Here is a 22,919-nt window from a genome sequence, read left to right as displayed (position 1 = left end):
GGCTACCCCGTCGCGCGAGCAGGCGTTCACACGCAACGACATGGCACAGCGAAGTCAGATGATCCGTTGCACTCGCACTGAGACACGGCGGGTGCAAGGATGGCACATTATACTCACACTCACGCCTACACATACTTGGCATGACGGGTTGGTATGTCCTACGGATGAGTTGTCGCTATTCTGATGTTAAAACGAAAACAGAAGAAAACGACACGGAAAGAAGAAAAGGCCAATCAACCACAGGATGTACTTCAGCACATGCACACTGCGACACCAGAAGTGTCATCACAGTCGCCAATCGCCACGCGCACGCTCACGCACAGACACACACACACACACAGACAACCGATCTCTATATGAATTACGGTCAAGACACAAACAAGGAGCTCAAAAAGAATAATGAAAAAAAAACAGATCAGGCAGCCTGGAACAAGAAGAAGGGTGGCGGGGGTGGACTCTGTGATAGTGGCGAGGAAAAGATGTGTCGCTCCTTCCTCCTCACGCTCGTCGTTGCCCCGAAACTGCTTCACACACAGACACACACGACACAGATGCGCATCTGCATACTACAGATGTTATGACAGCGACGAGGCCAAGCTTCATCGACGAGTACGAGTCTGAGAGAGTCTCACGGGCAGTTGGGAGGGTGGAGAAACAAGTCCCCGCTCTTTTCCCTTCCACCGCTGCAAGGCGCATCCTTGCACTGATGGCGGCCGCAAATGCCACCTCCTTTTTTGTTTGTTTTCTTTGGTCTGGGCGCTCAGCAGCCGCAGTCCAATCGTCAGCTACAAGGTCGCCCCATGAGGTCCTGGAACTGACGCACCGTCTCCTCGCCGCGCGCGACCAGGTTGAGGGCGGCACGATAGGCTGGAATTCTCAGCAGCTCGCTCGCCCACACCGCCATCGGATCCAGCGCGCCAGCCGTGAAAGCAGAAAACGTCCTGCGCGCGGCCGAAGAAGCAGCCGACACGGTTCCGGCTACAACCACCCCGACATTCATCTGGGCCGCATCCTCCTCCGCCATGACTTCGCCGGCACCCGTCATTGCGCCGGCAGTACGCTGGTACAGATCAGGAGCAGCAGCGCAGCGCGGCTGACGCTCAGCGACCATATCAATGCCAATTCGAGCCGCCGCGCACCAGGCCCGCCACACGTTGCAACGTATGTCCTCTAGGGACATCTCGCCTCGCTTCTCTGTGTCGCGGTCGGCAGCAGTGACCCCAGCCTCGCGGTTCGAGGAAGACGACGACAGCTCATCTGCATCCTCTTTGTCGCCTCCGTCCTCCTCGTTGCGCTGCTGCCCCAGTTCAACCGCTTCCGCCTGCCTGCGCAGCATCAGCGCGACATGGAACAGCGTCGTCATGGCAGTGTAGGCGTCAGCCGCCCGATGAGCCGCAAGCAGCGCTGTTGGCACTTGCGAGTAGGCGCACGTCAACGCTGCGGTGATGGTGTGCACATACGCGTAGAACTGGTTCTCGAGGTTGGAGATTTCCCCGCAGTAGCCGATGAGCTCCGCCCACGCCGCGGTTAGGTCAGCGTGCGCGGCCTCAGCCGCAGCGACTTCATCGCTGCCGCACTCTCGCGGAGCGCGCAGCAGGTCCACCGCCCACTCGACCAGCACCGCGCAGGGGTCGTACACAGCTGACAGACATGCGAAGCGAAAAGCCTGTGGCCAAAGGCGCGCCTGCATGAGCGCGGCCACAAGCTTCTCCACGCCAGCCTGGTAGGCGTCCGCCGGAGCACCCTCGACCCACAGGTCCGTGCAGTCCAGCGTGCAGCCACGACGCCACAGCTGGCGCTCGCAGTGGGCCTGATACAAGCGGCGGCGCAAGCAGGGTATGTCAGCGCGCGTCAGCCAGCGAGGGCCACGCGCCGTCGCACCGAGAGTGGATGAATGAAGGTCAAAAGGAGCTGGGGATGCCGAGGTCGACGGCTGCCATGAGTACCCTAGCGATAGCGGCGAGCCCACCATAAGCGCCGGGTCGTGAAGCGTGCCTTGGGGAGCAGCCTGACCGGTCTCACCTTGCTCTCCAGCTGCCGTCTCTGGTACAGGCGCAGAGGGTGCAATCATTTCCGCCGCATGCAGCGCAAGCCCGGCCAGCTCGCTCACCGAGATCCCGGCGGACGCGCTGCGGCGCAGCGGCGAGCAGCGGATGAGCGTGGCCAGGCTCGACATGAGCCGTGCGCACTGGGCATAGTCGTGGCGGTTCATCAAATAGCGATGCAAACCCATGATGGCACGGTATCGCAGCGCCTCGGTCACCTCCGTAGCGCTCTTGGTCGGCAGGCGCGCAATGTAGTTGTACCACTGCAGAATCAGCGACTCCTCGAGCTGCGCCGCACCAATCGTGGTGGCGCGCAGCAGCGCATTCATGTTCGCCTGCGACGCACATGCTACTTCGACAACGTGGCCGAGAATCACCTGCAACAGCTCTGCGTATGACGGTAGGCATTTGTGGCGTGTTATAAGGTCAAGCGCCGTCTGTATATCATGGAAGCCGCACGCAACATCACCCCCCGACACCCTTGCGAAAGCGCTCGCCAGCAGTGCATCCACCTGCAGCTCCTCCAGAGCACGGCGCAGCTGTGAAAAGGGGGCTTGCGTCGGCGTAGGCGCAGTGACGGAAGTGCACCTGTGCATCCGCTCCACCGCCTCGACGCACATCGCGAGGGTGGTGTACAGATACCTGTGAGTGACACAGTGGCTCATAGGCGTCTGCAGCGATCTGACCGTGATGGTGCGACGCAGCACACCGACGGCGTAGAGCTTCGGCCCCAGAGTTGGGTCGGCCGCAAGGAACGCGGCTACCTCGTCGAGGGAGAGCTGAAGGAACGCGGAGCCGGGGCCGGAGATGTCCGTGAGCAGCAAGCCTTCCAGCAAAAGCGCTGTCGTGACGTCGCCTGGCGCCTCTCTAGCCAGTGCTTGACACACACGCTCGCAAAGCGCGACCGCACGCTCGGACTGCGTAGAAATCGCAGTTGTCTCCAGCAGCGACAGCAGCTGGTAGTGCTGCAGGAGAGGGAATCGGTGGGCAAGCTGCTTCACCCACACTGCACACGCGCGCGCCGTGGAGGGAGTGCCGCAGCGGAGCAGACGGTTCGCCACCTGTATCATGGAGAGCGTGCTGAACCCCCAGCCACAGGCAACAGAATCGTCGTCGCAACCCGCTGTATCGGTCAGGGTTGGCAGCAATGCCGCCACGATGGCGCTGGAAAATGGCTGACTGACGCTATCGTCGACAAGGTCAAGCTGAACAAGATCGGCACCGGCGGCGGGCACAGCATGGTAAGCGGCCACCAGCACCTCCAGGGCTGTAATGAGCCGGTGCGACACCCAATCCGCCGTGCTCAGTGCGGCGTCATCCTCGCCAGTCGAGGACAGCGCGTGCGAGACGGAGTAGGTGCTCTGCCAGCCCAGATACGTGGTTGTGAGAAAGGTGATCCGAGAGAGCAGCTCGCCGAGGGTAGCGTGCGTTGCGTAGAGGCGGCTGAAGCGGTAAAACGCGTGTGCCGTCTCGCCAGCTGCAGCCGTCGAAGGCGGCAGCAGCGCCATACGAATGGCTGCGCGCACAGAGGCTTTCGTTGCAGCCGCGTCGCGCTGCAGCGCCGCTGCGTACCCGCTAAGGTGTGCCTCACTTAGAAAGCGTGGCAGCGAGGAGAGCCGTGCTATGGGGGTAGTGGCGAGAATAACATCCTGCAGTAGATCCGACATGAGCCGCGATCCATGCGGGCACGCTTGAAGAACGCTGATGCCTTCCCAGTAGAGAGCAAGCCCATCCGTGTCGTGTGTAGTGGACGGCACAGCAGCGCCCAGCAGGAGCAACGATGCCTCGAACAGGGGTACATAGTGCACGCGATGCGACCGCAGAAGCGCGCCGCCAACGTACGTGGCGATGGCGTCATCGCCATCCATGTCGTGCGCCATGGCATAGACGTCCTCTTCATCTACGCTGACCACCACTCGCTCGTTCGCCAGCCGCATCGCATCCGGGGCAGCCTCCTCTAGCGTGTACAGCCGGCATGTCTGCGGGCCGCGCTCCACCATTAGCACCGCGTTATCCTGCGCGACGACGCTCTGCATGCGCGCACCCTGGCAGAGATATCCGTGCATGCGGCCCGTGCGCAGCAGGTCACCAAACGCGGCGCCATTGGCCGCCTCCATCACCTGCACCACCGTTGCCACTCCGTCCTCGTACGCCTGGTCGCAACGCAGCGTCAGTGCGCCGAGAGTGCGGGTGCACAGCAAGTGACCATCCTCCTCCGCGCCGACGTCGCTCACGAGGATCATTTTTCGCCCGTCTGATGTCACTGCACACGCGAGTGGAAAGCTGGATTGCGTTGGCGGCGCCACGCTCAGCGTGCAGTGCTGCGCCAGAACCTCGCCAGCGTTGCTAGCTTCCTCAAGCCCGACGATCCTCGACGACGGCGCCAGGGGCGGGAGTGCGCTCCAGAAGCACGCGCGCCCCCCTCCCCCGCTACAGCACGAGACGACGTGCAGCAGCTGTGTTGTGGAGCACTGCTTGGCCCACTGTGCGAGGGGCCCCGGCGGAAGTGCGCAGAGCGCGCTCTTCCCTCCTGGTGCTTTCGCCCCGAGGCCTGAGAAGTTATCATCGATGGGGCGAAGTATCTCCTGGGGCAGTATTCCAATCGGGTAAGCCCGGGTCAACTTCAGGGTGCCGCTGGCCGTGTCATACACCTCCAACTGGCCGTTCCATCGTGTCAGCGCGACAAACCGGCTTTGCTGGACAGCCGTCACAGCAGCGTAAAGTCTCTTCCTGACAACGGCAGGCAGCGCCACGTCTAGCACGCCAGATGCGGCCCCGTCGCTGTCGTCGGCAGCGTTCGCCCCTGTGCGGCCACCGCTACCCAGTAGCCGGCGAATCCACGTAGAACCGCGAGGTGAAGCCCTCTCCTCCTCCGCGCCAGAATCAGCGAAGGATGGCGCGCTCGACGCCGCCGGGCTCGCCAGTCGCTGCAGGTCGGCGACAACACTGCGTGTGTCGAGCAGCCGCACCTCCTCGTTGCCGTCGCAGAAGGACCGGAGCATGTTGCGCCGGTACTCATCTCGAAACCCACTGACGGCAGTGGTGCCATCCGCGAACAGCTCGGCGCGCCAGACACGGGAGCCATCGGTGAGAACAACGATAGAGATGGTGCGCTGCGTTGCATCGTCGGGCAGCGCCGCAACGACGCAGGCAGCACTGCCGCTGCCAGCTAAGGCACTCTGGAAGAAGGAGCTCGGGACGCGGGACAGTGGTGCGCATTGAACAACTCGCTCATCCGGGTAGAGCAGGAGATTGCTGTGGCCGGTGTTGTCCGCCTCACGTTGCACAGTCACGTGCGCAAAACCGGGGGACAGTACCTCCTCTTCGCCCTCCCCGGAAACGCCGCGCTGAACCCAAACGACCGCAACACCATTATCGCCCATGTAACTGCGAGTCACGCCGCACGTCACGAGGTCGCTGGGAGAGGTAACTGGCAGTTCAACGGTCAAGAGGCGAGACTGACAGCTTCTAGCGGCTTTGCTGCTTTGCGTATTGTTCATGACGAGCAGCTGCATCACACTCACGTCGGCGTCCAGCCACCAGAGCAGTGCGGCTTGAAGAGACGGCAACGCCACCTCGCCGCGGCAGCTGAAGGTGCAGCCGTGCGCGGGCACGAGGCCACCACCGTCATGTAGGCGCGCTACACTATCGTGCGTCGCCGAGACTGCAAGGCTGGTGCTCGACAGAATGTGCCTGGTCGCACTCGACTCATGGGAGGCCCCCCCTTGCTGACGCACACGCGCCCGAAACGCTGTACTGACGCACGACTCGTCGAAAAACAGCGTCCCCAGCATTGTGTGTGTGTGTGTATGTGTGTGTGCGCGTGCGTGCCGGGAATATGTCGAGTAAGCGTCTTCGACACCATGCAGCGACTTCCACTGTGTTCGAAACGCTCCCTTACTTGCTCTCCTCTTTCGGTTTTTGTTGCTTCTTTGACCTCGCACTGGTAGGCGCGGTGTGGTACGCGCGAAGCGGGTAGTAGATAGTTTGTTGTGGTTGTTGCCACGTGCGATATACATACGCCAAGGCACACGGTGCCGCGCCAGCGCAGAAAAGAGAAACGTTCACCACAAGAATGGCAGAGAAGAGAGGGTGAGTGAGGCGAAAGAAAGAGCTGAGCCTGAGCACCCCGCCCGGTTATCCAAAAGAGAGCAGAGGCCGTCGGCATAGGCGTGAGCCACATGCACCAGAACATGATACGCACGCATGCAAGTGCCAGCGGTGACGCTCAGAGCCCTTCGTAATTTATGCGATGAGCGAGAAGCCCTCGACGACTCCGAAACCTCGGCCTTCTGCGCCTTTGCATGTGCGTAAGTGGGTGTGGGTGTGCAACAGGTTCGCCCTGCCATGCGCACCCCTCCCCCATCACACTGTAAGCTTGGCTGTGCGCAATAGCGCTGGCGGTGTAGAGAGCGCGGCAGAGAGCGATGAGCCACTTGATAGAAAAACAATGCGACGGATATTCCATTCGGTTCTTCGGCGGAACCGCACCATCCTGCGCCTCCCTGTGTGGGTATGCATCGCTCCTCTTTTGTCGGCTCTGTTTCCGGCGCGGCCATGATACGGAACGAAACACTCGCCAAACAGAGCCACAAGAGGGGCGTGGAAACAGGGTAAGAGATAACCAAAAAAAAAAAAGCTGTACATCGTTGCAGCGCACATGTCCGTGCTCATAGACATGAGCAGAAAGCGGGCAAAGAAGCGTGAGGGGGACACAAACTATACAGAGGTCGACGAACATAAGGCACAGGAACAGGCCGGTTCATCAGCACGCGAGGACGTCAGCAAGGCCATCAAAGAAAAACGAAAAAAAAAAATACGGTGCTGCATGGCCCTACATCTCGTGGCCAAACTCGTGGCACTCTCCGCTTTTCCTTTCGATCTCCCTTTCCGGCGAAAGCGAGTCATGGGTGAAAGCACTCGCAGTCGGGTGCCTCGGCATCGGTGCGGAGGACGCCCATTTCAAGCCTGCCGGAAACACGGCAACCTCAACAAAAAAAGAAACAAAAAGCAAACAAGAAAAAATCAGAACCCACAGCGAACGTCTAAGGAAATGGAGGAGGCACTAAAAAAAAAACACACATTATCATGACATCGGGAGCATGGTGGATATCCCATTGCGCGACACCCATACTATGGCAAGAACACCAAAGAGAGAACGAAAGGTCGGCAGAAACCCAAGTCCGCTAATAGGGCACAATTGACGGTGCTTCAGATGGCGCAACACACACGCACACTCCCACGCGCTCGCTACATCGCACTTCCGTCGCGGACCGACGCGGAAGCCCCATCCGGCGAACCCTGCAAGGCGCGGAGCTCGTAGGCCTGGCGTCGCTGCACCATGGTGCCAAAGGCGCCAGAGCCGGCGCTTTCGACCAGCACCGCCGTCCCGCTGCTATCCGTTTTCATATTGCACGCGTGCTTCAGCAGTAGCGTGCCGGTCTTGTTGCGAACGATGTTCTGCTGCGACTCCATGGAGCGGCGGGCGTTTATATAGCGCTGCAAGAGCACATCGAGCTCCTGCTTGCGGTACCGCTCAAGATACAGCCGGCGACTCTCCACCTTCGTGCGCAGCGCGTATAACTCTTGCTGATGGCGATGGCGCGCAGCGTACTCGCGGCGCTCGAAGAGACTCATGCGGGCAGCCTCAAAGCGCTCAATGTCCTCCACCTCGATCGCTTCGGCATGCGCCTTTTGCGCCTGTGCCCCCACGTAGTCGCGCTGCTTGGCTAGTGTCTGCTGCTTCAGGCGAGACTCGAGCAGCGAGCGGCTGTACCTGAGAAGACGAGGCTGAAAGTTTCGCATTTCTTCTTGAAACCGAATGAGTTCCTCGTTTTGCCGCTCCAGCAGCGCCAGCTCCGCCTCCAGCTGCTCCTCCTCAAAGGCGTCGATGCGGGCGTTCCAGGAGTGGTGAAACTCGCGAAACTCCTGGCGGTGCGCCTCCTCGAGGATTCGGCGCTCCTCCATCTGCTGCTCCGTGATGCCGCGCACGTGCCGGCTCTCCTCCTCAAGCCGCAGATTCCTCAGCACCTGCTGCACAAGGTAAGCTTCGCGGTACATCGCGCGCGCCTCGCACGCCGTACGGTACGACTGCAGAACCCCAATATGATCGCCCATACTTGGCTCCAAGTCTTCATCCCGCGTCGCGATACTTTCCAACGCCATGCGAGCCCGCTGCTCCACCGCGTCGAACTCCTCGTCGCGCGGTCGATCCAATGGCGCTGCCGGGTGCGACGAATATGCGTTTAGCGTGCCATCAGGAGCGGCGTCCCCCCTCCGGCTTTGATCGCCACGCGAGGCGGCTCCAGCGCCGTGCGGCTGCACAGAGCTACTAAGGGTTGACGCGGATGTGCTGATGCTTTTGCCTGCGTACGGCGGTTGTGGGGACCGTCGCTGCGGAGAGGCGCCACCGCGCGCCATGGAAGACTTCTGCCCACGGCGCTTGTACGGCACCAGTACACTCATGGTGCCGGGTGTCGAAATACGCGATGCAGCGCATAACGACGAGCCGTCTGGATCTGCAGAGATTGTGGTCGTGGAGTTCATGGCTGTGGACTTTTCCGTGAAAAAGCAAAGGTGTTTTCTCCTCTCCCACGATCATCCGCTTTGGTTGTTTTGTGCGCGCAAGTGTGGATGGGTGGGTGGGTGCGATACGCGGTCAGCGTGAGGAGCGCAGCTGTAGGCAACGCCGGTGATGGTTTCGGTTGCCGAGTGAGGAAGCGGAGGGCAGAAGAGAGGATGGGAACAGGAAGGGCACACGAGTGAGAGAGAGAACACCAAATACAAAAGTGTTCGCAGGTGAGTGCGGATGCTGCATCAGAGATTTCTCCTACCTTTGGACGTTTGCGTGTGTGGAAGCGCGTCTTCTTGCTGCGGTATCTTGTTCTGTCTTCTTAGAAGCTCTCAACAGCAGTAGGGGTAGAGTGGATTGACTGCTACGTTGGGGGTGGGGGGCAGAAGGGGGGGGGGGGGAAGGATGATACGGGAAACGGAATCGGGGAGGGCTACAAAAACGAGAAGGCCTTCGATAGCGGCACGGTTCGTACAGCAGGCCGTGTGCAGCTGGGAATGCGGTTGGGGGTCCGAACGCGAAGCATAAGAAAAAAACTCGAAAGACGTAGAAATATCTTCTCACACAAAGAAAGACAGCGGCAGAGAGACGTGAGAGCAGGAATAGGCAAGCGGCTAGCTGAAGAAAAAAAAGGTGAAACCACAAAATAGAAAATGAAAAGCCATCGAAAAAGCTACACAACGACAAGACCAATCAGTGCCGCGAGAGAAGCGTTTTTCCAGTGTGTCCCTCCACCGCGAGCAAGCCCACACACACGTGCATGCACACCCAAACTGCTCCTACCGCACTTGCACTGCGGCTCCATCCTGGGTGTCTGGCACAAGCCGCCTGCCGTCGAATCGGGCCATGCGACCAACCGGCTTTCCTTGTCCACCCTCGTCCCTCCTTCGGGTGCGTGCTGAGAGACCGGCGCCACGCGGGCCCGGCTGCACTGCACGCCTCGACCCAAAGCACGCCGCGGCCCAGGACCCTGCTCGAGGGCGGACACAGCGGCGTCAGTCGTGCGGGATAGCAGGGGGTGTGGCCTAGGCGCATGCCGGATAAGCTCGAGGAGGAGGTCGGCCAGCCTCTCAGGTCAGAGCCCTCCGAGACCCTGCACCCCCCTGCCTGCGTGCCATGTTCCGCCCTCGGTCGCCTCAAGCCGCGCCATTCCATACCACGGTGTGGTGACGCCCCACATTGAGGTCTGGAGGACTCGATAATTAGATTCGGGGTGTTCTCGTCATGCTTCCGGCATCTGTGCCTCATCAGCACATCCGGTCGGGATGTAGGCGACACCGCATACTTCGCATGCACGCGCTGTGCGGGATCGATTCGTATGCATCCCTTCGCGACCTTTACGCTTCGCGCTCTTTCCCTTCTCACTTCTGCATGCCTTGTTTGCGTGCGATACACCATACCAGCTGTGCTTGGCAGCGCGTGCGCACAGTGCTCGCATTTTCCGACCCTGGGGCCTGCGTCGAGACGGCGCTGTTGTCTGGGGGGATGGGCTCGCCGTCTTCATCTTCCAGTCTCGTCCCTGTCGCCGGGGGGGGGAGCGTGCCTGGATGGCTTGCCCGCATGTGCCTCGACAGGTGGGAGATGCTGCCATGAGTGTGTGACGGCAGGAGCACTCCGCCTTCTAATGAATCCGCACGCCTCTGAAAGGACTGGGTGTGCCAAGCGGAAGGAGCCCGCGAAAAAACACGTGTCTGTGCACAGAGCACTCATAGCGTGCCGCTCTGAAGGAGACGTCAGGGAAAGAACGAACCGGAAAAAAACATCAGAGGTCAATGCCAGCTCGCACTAAACTCACGCGCACAGCGCTGGGGAGAAGAAATAAAGGTGCATCAGAGTGATGTGAAAGGCAGAAGGATAGAGAAGATAAAATGGGAAAATAGAGAACGCGAAGGAGGCAGTGATCAGATGATTTCCTCTGTTTATCCATCCTGTGTCGCCCTGTATTGGGTCTCTTCACCGTCGTCGATGGAGGGGATAGGCACCGGTACAAGCAGCTCTGCTTTTTTTTTCTCGCAGCTGAGTGCCTCGACCGCAGACCCGGGTCCAGGTCGGGGAGGAGAACCGACGGGGTGCGAACCGCGAGTGTGAAACACTCGGGTCCTCTGCGCGCACGTAGCTTTCAGCACAATGTCAACCACCACACTGACACAACCACGTACACACACACACGCACACACACGGAGAGAGAGATCGGAGTCTGGGAACAGCAATACAAGGAAAGAAGCTCCGAGCCAAGCAAAACAACACAAAACGAAGATGAAAAGGGGATGTAAAAGAGATAACTCACACTAACGTGCAGGCGTGGAAAGAGGAAAACACGGTGGGGAGGAGGGGGGCGCTAATAGGATGCCGTTCATGACGAGCTCCGTGTTTTGCAGCGAGAACAGGTGTAAGAAGGAGGTAGAGAGGAAAGGATAAACAGTGCAGCACGAGGGGCAAAGAGATACATCCGTCTACAGCGCCTTCCGCCCTAACTTCCACCCCGTCGTTGCCATTCGCATAGTAGAACTTTCTTTCATTTTTTGTTGTCTCGTAAAGCGGTTTGTAGATAGGGAGTGAGAGAAAGAGGCAGAGGCAAAGTCATTCTCTGGCTGTGCCACAGCATCTCGCAAGTGTGCATCCTGTTGCCCCCACCCCTCCCTCCCTACCTCGCCAGCTGGCTTGGCGCTGGTCGCGTCCTCTCCCGTCTTCGGTACAGCAAAAAGGCTAAAGCAGACCCAGCACGATCACATCATGTGCAAGTGGTGGAGATGGCGGTGGAGAATGAAGCCCCTGCCAGCGCAGCAAGGGTGAGCCCAGCGGCAAGTCCACACCGATGTCTCGCCCTTTCCTTCACAGGCATTATCAAGGAGTGACGGCAGCTGGAGCTGTGCAGTGGCCTCACCCCACCTCACCCCCTGCACAGCCCACAAGAAAACAAAACAAGCACACACCTTTGCACTCACTCAAGAAAGAGCGTGTGAGGTGTGTGAGGGAAGAAACGAAGAAAAAAACTTTACGCTCAACAAAAAAGTTGACAAAAAAGGGGGGCGAGGCGCTGGAAAGACGCCCGCGAAGAAAAAAAACGTTTCCGCTGTTCGACCAACGATACATAATAGATATAATATATATATATATATATACAGATAGATATATCGATATACAAGAGAGAGAGAGAGTGAGGGTTATCCATGAAGAAAGTGAGACAAAGAGAGAGAGAGAGAGAACAACGGAAAACGCTACTCCGTTGCATCCCTGTTTCATGTAGATATCTTCGTGAATAACGATGTTGCGTTCTCCTCTTTCTTTTTGTGTGTCAGCATGAGAGAATCAAGTAGCGGTGACGACGAGAACGGCAAGGAAGCGTTCTCCTTGACAACTATCGATGAGCTAAGACACACACACACACACGCACACATGCACGAGTGGAGGGTAGATATAACGAAGTCGAGGTGAGATCAAACACGTCTACGATATGGCAACGCTTCAAATACTTTAAAAAAAAACAGAGTACATGTTGCATTTAAAGGTCGGCTCTCTTTTTCTAGGGAAAGAAGCGAGATGGGTGGGCATCATCGGTATGAGGGAAGGAAACCCTTCACTTTCCTGATTTCTGACTGTTCGGTGATCGACCTCGGTCGTTGCTCCGGCCCCTTGTGTGCCAAAACGAGCGAAAACGCAAAAGAGAGGGGATAAGGAAAGAGGGAGAGAACACATGGCTGCTATCTCTTTTCGCATCTCTCCTTTCATTTCGCCCCTCCAGCCAATTCAATTGGCGTGGCTCCACTTTGCGCAAGCGTCCCAGGGGAGTTCAACGGAGGAAAAGAAAGGTAAGAGCAAGCGAGAAGCGGTGGCTAGTTGCAAGGGTGCCAATAAAGACAGCGGGAGAGAAGCCTTCAGATCAGGAACGAAGACCATTGCTGGTGGCATGAAAAAAATAATGACACGAGCTCTAGGTGATGCGTGGCTTACTATCTACGGCCTTCATCTCTTTTGATTCGCAACATTCTGCTTCGTCCCTCTTTCTGCAATCGACTATCCCAAACTCTTTTGCCCTCGACACCTCCAGCTCTACGCGTGCGAACACTCTACACGCTTTCGCCGAGCGGCAAGAGCATAGTAACGCAAATAGAGACGTACGCAACAGCAAAAAGGAAAACGAGAGCGCACAGAGGCGCACTCACACACATGTTGGTCACAACGCATCAAAGACCACTGATGCAAAACAAAAAATTTGACACACACACGCACACGCAAAAAAAAAAGGGTGCTAAATGACAGGGAAAAAAAGCCTCCGCAACACAAGCACACACAAAAAAAGAGAGAGAGAGCAAAAGCGGGGAAATGGTGTGAGCGCGAGGAAAAAAAAAGAGAGACGTCCCGTTCTTGTTCGCTTATTCGTGCCAACGGCGTAGGAAGTCACAGAGACCGACAGACAGTGAGACGGAAGTGCTTCGTAGGCAAGTGAGCGTCAGCGTCAGCATCGTTTCTTTTTTTAGTGCTGCTGTTGGAAGCGAACGATTGAACAAAATGAAAAACGCACACGAAAGATGAAGAAAACGCTACTACACCTGGAAAAGGGACACGGAAAAGTGTGTGTGTGTGTGTGTGTAAAGAAAAAAATAGGTGGCATTATCTCTGCTTTTTGTCAGCATCTTTGGTTTCTGTCCGCGTCGTGTTGTCGTTCACCTTTGGACACGGTTATGCGCTTGAGGGAGGCACAGGTTAAACCACGCATACAGAGGCAAAGGCTTGCACACACCTACACACACACACACAGAGAGAGAGAGAACAAGAAGATGTACGTCAGGGAGAGAAAACACAATGAAAACGAAAAAAAATTAAACAGTTGTCGAAAGAAACATTGTGAAGAGAGAAAAAAATGACACGCGAAATCGGTGAAGAATGTAGAAGGCGAGCACATGAAGAGTGAGAGAAAGGGGAATGCAAGCCATTCTCGTCGTTGGTTTCTATCGGAGAAACACAGATTCTCCTTCGCTCTCTGCATTTTCTCTCGTTTCGTTTCTTTGGAGTGTATTGCATTGTCCAAAAGGTTTAGAAGAGAGAAAGATGCACCTTTGCCTCTCCCCCATCCCTCCTCGAGCGTCCCTCTGCAAGCTCGAGTAGAGAAATGAGGAGAGGTGTGAGAGAGATCCTGCGAGCTGGGAAAAAGACGATGCGTTGTGTGAAGTAAAGAGCGGGAAATAAATCAAACGAAAGTCAAAGGCATGAAGAGAGAAGTAATAGGCAGGGAAGACATGACTTTATCGAAAAAAAAAGAGAACGTGTGTGTGTGTGTGTGTATGTGTGCTTGCTTGTATGAGGGCGTGTTTATAGCAGCGGACGAACTGGGTGGCAACACAAGAAGGAAAGCGTGCGAGGCGACAAGAGAGGCATAAAAGCAACATAAAAACAAAGACCACGAAGAGCTCAACGCAGGTCCGAAGAATGAAAAAGGAGAGAGCAACGAAGTGAAAAGAAGAAGAAACGAAAATAGTACATGAAAACGCAAAGTGAAAAAAAAAAATACAGATAGAAGGTCATGTCTGCACAAACATACATACGCAGGAGGCAGGAGACGTGAAGCGAGAAGCAACAGAAAAGAAAAACATGCATGCACACACACACACACACACACACACACACACACAGCAGAGGAAGATACAGGACAGCAAGAGGGAAGAAGGGGGGGGGGCAAAACAAACAAAAAGAAAAAAGACAACTATGCACACAAGAAACAGAAAACTTAGGAAAATCTACCACAAACAAAAAAAAGGTAGAGAAGGAGAAAATGAAGGGGGAGGACGCAATAAAAAGGCAAAGCAAAGGCGCACAAGACACGGAGAGGAGGATGGGGATTCGTAGGAGTCGCCATTCGCAAGGTGACACAATACACGTCGGAAAGATCAAGTGGGCGCTGGAGTGAAGCAGGGGCGTGCAGACACATGTAAACAGACACAATCGCGGAGGCAGATTGCAGAAGGAAGAAGACGAGCGAAAAAAAAAACGAAAGAACCCCCACACCCACCACCGCCCCCTCCCCCAGGAAAAAAAAAAACAAAGAAATCAGCGAAGAGATTTTCGATTGTGTCTGTCACTGATTGTTTTTCTTTGTTTTTCGTTCTCCCTCGTCTCCTTTGCTTGCCGCTATTTCAACTTCGACCCCGTTTCAAACTAATGTTATGTTTTTCCGTGTACGTAGGTGTGTGAGTGGGTAGGTGTGGGTGCTTCCCTCTTTCCCTCTTCCATATCGCAGCGATGACGACGCTGCTAAGATTCAGCGTTTGATTCACCGTTTTTGTAGCTGCCTCTTTTCATGTTCCGCTGCACCTCCAGCCCCCCTCCGCTCCTACTCCTCCTCCATCTTCAGCTTTTTTCTACGACTTCCCTTTTCATTTTCGCTTCCCTGCAGGCGGAGGGAGGGAGGGAGGGAAGGGGGTAAACGGCTCAGATGCACGACACCGGATACTGAGGCCGCGTGCAGGGGTGTCTAGTTTGATGCTGAGCAGAGGTGAGTGGCGCGTACGGGAGAGTAGGGGAGTAGGGCCAGTGGAACTTACACAACGATACAAAGAAGAAGAGAGAGAGGACCGTGTGGAGGCGCAAAAGGAAAAGTGGGGCACGCAAGCAAGCACGCACTCGAGAGAGAAAGAGAGAGAGCAGTAAGAGACAGGACGAAAAAAAAGGCAGAGTATACTCACACCAACGTATGTGAAAATACTAAAAAAAAAGAAGGGGAGAACAAAAAAAAAGGAGAAGAAGGCCTAAGTGAAAGTCAAGAAGAGGCGGGAACGGGCCCGGGAGCGACGAAAGAGGTACGGAGCAGGTCAGGCGAGGAAAATGGTGCGGAAACGGTGGAAGCAAAAAAAAAAAGCATGCAATGATAAGCGGATCACCACCACCACCACCACCACCACCCCATCCCCCCCCCCCCCACACACACAAAAAAAAAAAGAGAGAACAGAAAGGCACACAAACACAAAAAAGGGAAAAAAGCGAGGGGGACGAAGGGAGTGCATGTGTGAGTTATAGATGACTCAAACTTGTGCACGCAAACAGAGAGAGAGAGGGAGAGAGAGAGAAAAACTCGACGCACCATCAGCAGCTGATGTCCCCCGTAACGAGCGAAAGAGAGCGAGAAAAGCGGGGGGAAGGGGGGGGGGGAGAGGGGCAGCAAAAGAAAAGAACGAAACACAGAAGTGGCGTTATTCGTTCTCTTTTCGTGCCCATGAGAGCATCTCTCCTGCGGACAAACATCTTTCTGAGACACAGACACGCACAGGCACACACGCACACACACACACACACAAGACGACAAAGACCACAAAAAAAAAAAACACTCAGCAAGTATGTCGTCCCTCAAGCGTCTGCTTCGCTTTTTTACACACCCCTACAATATACGTTTACGTGCATGTTGGGTATGAGAGCACATAGTGTTGTTTCTGCTGCCCCTTGATTTTGTCCTTCTGAGAAGTGAGGCTCGACTGCATTACAAGTACGCACATGTATGTAAACATTTCGTGCGTTTTTTTTATTTGTGGAGCAAGCTTGGATTTCAAAGTTATGGCGTTCGCGACACAGGAGGGGGACAGGTGAAAGGAGGGGGTGAAAAGACAAGGGAAGAAGGAGCAAAGAAAAACAGAGTAGAGGGGGCAAAGACACGAAAAAGATGGAGCACACGCACACACAGGCACGCGATAGAAACGGAAAAGATAGCTGGGAAGGTGGAGGGGAGGTAGAAATGAAGGGGGAGGAAGAGACGGAGTATGCGCTTGGTTTCTCTCGAGTTGGCATCGAGTCTTGGAGGTACTGCGAGAGAGTGGAGAGTTGAGGGACAGAGATAGAAAGAGCACGTGCGTGCACACACAGACATAGATTTCGATGAGGACAGAGGCACGTTTGGTATGGAATGAGAGAGGGAGCGAGAGCCACACAAACGAAAAGAAAAAGTTGGCGGCACTGTGCATTTCCCTCCGCAGGAAAGAAAGGAGAGAAGTGCCTTTGACATGGAGGACACTTCACCTGCGCTTCATTTACCCGGGCGTTTATGGGTCCAACCCTTTCTCTCTCCCTTTTCTTGGTCTTCAACAGCTGCTCTGATGGTGTCTTATGGACATGGAGAGAGAACAGGAAATAAGTTTCGTTGACATACGACAAAGACGGAGAGAAGGGGTGAGAGAGCGTGTATGTGTGTGTGTGTGTGTGTGAAAAGCGAGCCAGAAGTGCCTAAATAGAAGCAAGAAAGACAAAACATCGGTGGGGAGGAACGGAGAGCAGAAGAACGCGAAAGTGTTGAGGACGAAAACGACAAAAAAAGAGGTAAAACTCCATCACAAGCATGCCACACGAAAAGGAAAAGAAGAAGTGTACCATCAAGAAAACACGCACGCACACAAGCACACGCACCGAGGCACGCTCGTAGCGGAAGAGAACACACATCCCAGGATATCATCGCCCTCTGTCTGTCTATCAGGAACACACACACACACGTAAAAACACACGAACGGAGAGAAGACAAGTAAATCAAGAAAAACAAGAGAAGTGGTATAGAAGTGTGACGGGAGAGGAAACAATGCAAACGAGCGAGAGACAAAGGTGTGGGAGGATAGGAGGGGAAGAGATGAGAGGAGAAGGGGGGAGGGGAGAAAAGTCGTGGAGACGGCAGCACAGACGCCCAAGAACATTGTTGTTGTTGATTTTTGTTTTGAAAGCTCGCAAACAGCACGACTGAGCACGAAGATGCAAAAGAAAAAGAAAAACGCATAAAAGAAGGTGTCAACAGAACACAAACTTGGGTGAGCGTTATATTTTTCCGTCTGATCTACATTACTTGGCCCCTGACGAGGGGGAACACCTCAGCGTCGTATCAGGGTTTAGTACCCCCGACAAGGTGCGAGGAGGCCAAGCAGTCCCGCCATCCCTGCTAAACGCCGAACCACTCCTAGCCGTGATAAAGTCAAGCACCTACGACGTACAGAGGTCAGAGCAATGCATGGTTACTGATGCTGGCGGCCAGGCCGTGGATGGCGTTGCATTGGAGCGACCTGCGGCTGTGAAGACGCTTGTGCCATTCACGTGATAGATAGAGTGCCAGTGTTACTCGGAGATGCATCCTACCCAGCAATCACTACCTACTGGTGGAGAGTCCGAGCCGCCCCAAAGGGGGACGCACCAGGTGGCAGCCGGCGAAGTCGTGGGAAAGGTAGAGTGTGGGGCGAAGGCCATGCTCTCAGGTGACTGAGTCGGCTTTGCTCTAAGGCGCGTCTACAGCTACTTCGCACCACGTGAAGGGGCCTGTTCCAGGCCGGGAGTAGAGTGGAGTTTACCTCACGTTGTGCGGCAGAATGGGCAAGTCGAAAAAAAAAGAACATATACGTTACTAGCTCTGCGCGCGTGTATCTTGCCTCTTGTGTTTCCTTTTCTTATCTCTTCTCCACATACAGTAGCGGCTTACTGAGCGATAGCGACAGCTCGGCCTTCTTTTTGTTTTGCACACATCTTCGTCGGTCTCTGTGCAACCCTTTCGCCCTTCTTGCTTGTCCTTGTTTCACGGATGTGCCCGAAAACACCTCTGACGGCGTTAAGCTTGGATGACACGTGTACAAAAGAAAAAGATCGGAGGGGACAGGAAGAAAGACGTCCCCTAATTGAAAACACGCAAAAAACTTGACTCATCCCCATAGAAAACAAGGAACAAACACGGACGAAGAGAAGCGTTGCAGTAGAGGTGGCGCGCATAGCCCCTCTACCCGTCCCCACCCATCCACACACACTCTACCTATCCGTATTTATGCAGTGCTTTCTCCACCAACATAAACACAAGTGTGAGAACCACTTCGCCATTCTTTTTTCGTCGTTGTTGCTCGATGTCGATTTTTGCCATCTCGCTCTGGAAGACCGCGTTCTACACCGTGTTGAGAACAATTTCGCGTGGCGCCATGTTTCACTTTGCAATGTCGTGTAGCACTGGTAATGTGGTGAGAGTAAAAACGACAGACTCCTCTCTATTGCTAGGCAAAGGCAGTAGAACAACATCGAGTTTCGCTGGCACCCCTCCAAAACCACGAAGAACGGAGAGGAATCGCTTGTACACGTGCAACTTCACATGTACGTGCGTGTGTGTGATGACGTGGAGATATACGCTTTACGTGGGAATGACGTGCATGCGTCCTCCCATCTAGCATAGCAGGCACGCACATACCCAAGCACAAGCACATGCACTCAGTATCTCATCAACCATACACAATCAATGCCTCACCGAGAACAAACAAACAAAAACATGTGTCACTCACGTCCCACAGCTAGCACTACACCTTCCCCATCAAGCAAGGATTCAGATAAGCAAGTTCAATACGCGAAAAGGAGAGCACAAGTGGAATGCAAAGAGAGATATCAAAAAGAGAAACACAGTGAGGGCGAGAGAGGCACAGTCGACCGTTCGTTTTCCCCTCGTTATTCAATCGTGTTTGGTTCGCCTTCCTTGTCAGAGTACGTCCGGTGCATCTGTGCCGTCAAAACGAAAGGAAGAGAAAGAGAGCGAGAGCGAGGGGAAGGAGGAGGGGAGGGGAGGGGCTGAGAGAAGAAACACAAAGAAATTAACACACATACACACGATAAAAAAAGAGCTGCTTCTCACACTTTCTTTCTTTTTGGAGGAGGGATGTAAACACAGCACCGAAAGTGAAACGGGGTAGGGATGGTGAAGCACTCAATCAAGAAAAACCAAAGAACAGAAAGCGGCAAACATATAACGAGGCTGTGATCACACATAAAAAAAAGGTTTCTGACGGCAGAAGGGTAGCCCGCTATAAAACACGGGGGGGGGGTCAGAAGGGAAACAGGGGGGTAACACGGAAGAGGAAGAAGTGGGGATGAACAGAGAATGAAAGTGCGCGAGTAGGATCGCCACACAAAGAAAGTGAGAAAAAGGGGGAGAGGATGGCAGGGAAGCTAGCGTCTCAGTTTTCTCTGTTGGAGACGCATATCACAGTCACTCTCAGCGAGAGAGAGAGAGAGACGAGGAGCGACGCACGCACACACACTCGCTCTTTGTATCCCCGGACAACAGATGCCGTCGTCGAGGAGGAAAACAGAAAGAAGCGGAAAAAAGAGAAAAAATCGTGTTCGCTCGCGCACGCACTCAAGCGTAATCACACACGCTTCACGCACGCACTCACACAAGGGTCCGTATCACATTCAAAGCAGAGGGGGGAGAGGAGCTGAAGATTGAGGGCAGAAAGAGAGGGCAGAGAAAGAAACACCAATAAAAAAATGCTCTTGAGAGCAAGAAGATGATAATAATAAAGAAGAACCGAAGAGTCGCACGCTTGGAGCAAGAAAACGAGTAGATGAGCGGGTTGCAGAATCAATCAAAAAAAAGTTGAAAAAAAAAAAGGAGAGAAACAAGGCAGACGCCAACGAGACGGAGTGACAAGAGGCAGAGAGCAAAGAGGGAGAGAAAAAAAATAAGCGGAGGGGAAGAAGGGAGCGGGGTAAAACAATAATAGTGTTTTCTTTTCTATAGTCTTCTTCTGTAAGAAAAAAAAAGAACACCTTGTTTCTGTCCTTTTTTTTTGCCTTGTGCTTCTCAACATCGCACTAAAGAGAACGCGCGCGCGGAGCAGATGGGCAAGTAGCGACGAGAGCGAAGAGAGAAAGATGGAGAGAACACATACGAACAGAAAACGTCAGAAACGAAAGTCAGAAAGGAGAAGCTCAAGAAGCAAGCACGCGAAGGGAGAAAAAAAAGAGGGGTAAGCAGACCCAAAGAAAAAAGGGAAGTAGTCAAGAGAAAATGAGAACGACGTAAAGACAGCGTGTAAAATGAAAGCAAGCAAGCGAAGAAAAGAAGGCCTTCAGGGGTGACAGAGAGGCTCGCACTTTCTCTCACGGGGGCTGCCTCCCTACCCCTCCCTTATCTTTTCTCCCCGTAAACGGAGAGAAAAAGAGAGGTGGGTGAAAGAGCGATAGAGCCACCACGCGAGCCGCGGGAATAAAAGTGCTGATACGGGAGAAAATGAGAAGACTGAACCAAGAAGAAAAGAGCCTTTTTCTGAGAAACACACACACACACACACACACACACACAAAGTGAAAAAAATGCGAAAACAGTGGAAGCGTATATGCGAATCACATGGCAACACCAAATAGCTCAGGGAGTGAGAATGACAAAAAAAAAAACACTCAAAGAGGAGAGCAAGAAGCAAGATGAAACAAAAAAAAAGAAGACCACCGCACGAGAGGCAGTAAGGGATGGAGATAGTGGGTACTCATATATATATATATATATAAAGTAGAGAAAAAAGGGGGAGCATTCAATACAGAGGGGGAACGCACAAGAGGGATGTTGATAGTGTCTTTAATATGAAACACACACACACACACACACACACACACATACAGAAAGCTAGGCATGAAAGGAAGCAGAAGTGGGGAAGAGAGAGGAAAAAAAGACTCTTTAAAAGGGAAAGGTGGAGAGTGAGTCGCCACCGTAGAGCAAGAGGCGAGGAAGACAAGTAGGCACGAACAAAAAGCGAGACGATGAAGAAGCAAAGTGGGAAGACATACACGCACAAAACTCAGCCACTCACGGAAAAAGAGGACGCTGCAAAAAGATGTGAGAGATTGAAGGTGTACTACAATGCCTGTGTCAGCTGTTAGGAATACGTGCGACTGTAGACACTTGATTCTTTTCGATGCTGTTCCGCGCGTTTATTTGCGCCCCTCAATACCCCTCCTGTATGCGTTTTGTGTGTGTGTATGTGTGTGTGTGTGTGTGTGTGTGCCCCTGCCTTCCGTTGGTGCGTGGGATGCAGGTGGTCGCGATCACATAGACGCAAATAGAGGAAGAGAGAGGGGGCGTAGAGAACACAAAGAACGAAAAGTGAAAAAGAAGCTCTTTAACTATACGAATCTTGAAAGCGTCTGTGTATGCGTGTGTGTACAGGATAAAGGAAAAATGGGGGGGGATGGGGGGGGGCAAAATCAAGGAGTCGGAAAAGTCTTGCTCGCTCTTTTCTCTTTCCTTCGATTTTGTTCACACCTGGCGTTTCCGCCTACTTCTCTCTTTTTCGACTGTTCGCAGGAGGAGAGACAGCCGTGCTCTTTCTCGACCTTGTCTTTTTTTTCCTATTGTTTTTTTTTTTGGAACTTGTGTTCTTGTTGCCTTTTGGTGTCTCGATCGATCATTTTTAGAGATTTACTTCACGTATGTGCAGAGGGAAGAGTTTATTCGTCTCATTGAGCGGAAGAAAACAATTAAAGAGGCAAGAGCGGAAACGAGTGTATGTGTCAGCCTCCTCCTCCTCCCCTCCTTGCGTGTGACTGTGTCTTTGCAGATGGGCAAAACCGCGTGCACACACGTAGAAAGAAGAGGAGAAAAGGGTACGAGGACAAAACAGAAGATTCAAAATAAGACGACTCTACCGTGTAGAGACCTCGATGTCTCGCATTGCGTCGTCCTCTCATGCTCCCATCTTTTTGCCTCTACTGCGTCTCAACGAGAACGTCGAAGATGTCATAACGAGCACCCAACAAAGCAAAGAAAAAAAATGCCCATCATCGTAAACCACAAGAACACGAAAAAAAAAAAGAAAAAAAACTTACACACAAACACACAAGACATGGGCAACAACAGGAAGGAGAAGAAATGAATCGAACGGGAATTGAAGCAAGGTAAAGGAGTCAGGGACTGGAAATTCAAAACCGAAAAAAAAACACTCATTGCAGTAGAGATGGAGAGCGGAAGAGCGGAAAGGTGAAAAAGAAAATGAGACAACACAAAAAAAAGAACTAAGAGAGCGAAACAAGATAGGCCGAAAAGGAAGACAAACAAAAAAACGGGAGAAAGAGAGAGGCAGTCCTCGTTGGGCAAAAGAGGAGAGCAGTACGGCACACACACCACATCAAAAAAAAAGGGAGAGGGAGAGCGGGAACACGACGACAAAAAAGGGGGAAAACGCGCCAAGAAGCCAATAGAGGGTATATATATTTATATATATATATATAGTTAAAGGCGAACCGAAAAAGAGGAGGAGAGCCCACAGGAGAGACCGATGAGAGGCATTGGAGGTGATGCAAGGCAGAGAAGAGAGGTACAAAGGGCAAAAGAAAAGAAAAAAAAGACAGTTCCTCTTTCAAGTAAAACGGGTAAGTGTACAGAGAGAAAGAGAGAGAAAGCAACAAAAAAAGAGCAGGGGAAATATACTTATAAAGATATAAACGAGGAGCTGAGAAAAACTCACACGAGAAAAATGTGCAAAATCTTTTTTGATAGAAGACAACGGAAGCGAACATGAAGAAGAGGTGTGCAGATAGGAAAGAGA

At 53.7% G+C, this 22,919-nt stretch overlaps 2 protein-coding genes across 2 annotated transcripts; both read right to left on the bottom strand.

Annotated features, from left to right (window-relative positions):
- Positions 1-781: 781 nt before the first annotated feature.
- LMJF_36_4270 (conserved hypothetical protein) lies at positions 782-5,560 on the bottom strand (the record flags this gene model as incomplete). The annotated part of the gene is made up of 1 exon (XM_001686959.1): positions 782-5,560. One exon carries the CDS (start codon positions 5,558-5,560, stop codon positions 782-784), a length of 4,779 nt encoding a protein of 1,592 aa, XP_001687011.1.
- Positions 5,561-7,295: 1,735 nt separating this feature from the next.
- Positions 7,296-8,591, bottom strand: LMJF_36_4260 (conserved hypothetical protein; the record flags this gene model as incomplete). Its single annotated transcript, XM_001686958.1, has 1 exon — positions 7,296-8,591. The coding sequence occupies one exon, from the start codon at positions 8,589-8,591 to the stop codon at positions 7,296-7,298; it is 1,296 nt and encodes a 431-aa protein (XP_001687010.1).
- Positions 8,592-22,919: the final 14,328 nt, after the last annotated feature.

This window comes from Leishmania major, chromosome 36 (genome assembly GCF_000002725.2).
Source record: "Leishmania major strain Friedlin complete genome, chromosome 36".
Classification (NCBI taxonomy): domain Eukaryota; phylum Euglenozoa; class Kinetoplastea; order Trypanosomatida; family Trypanosomatidae; genus Leishmania; species Leishmania major.
The sequence above is the reverse complement of the archived record's forward strand: the minus strand, read 5'-3'. Positions and strand labels throughout refer to the sequence as shown.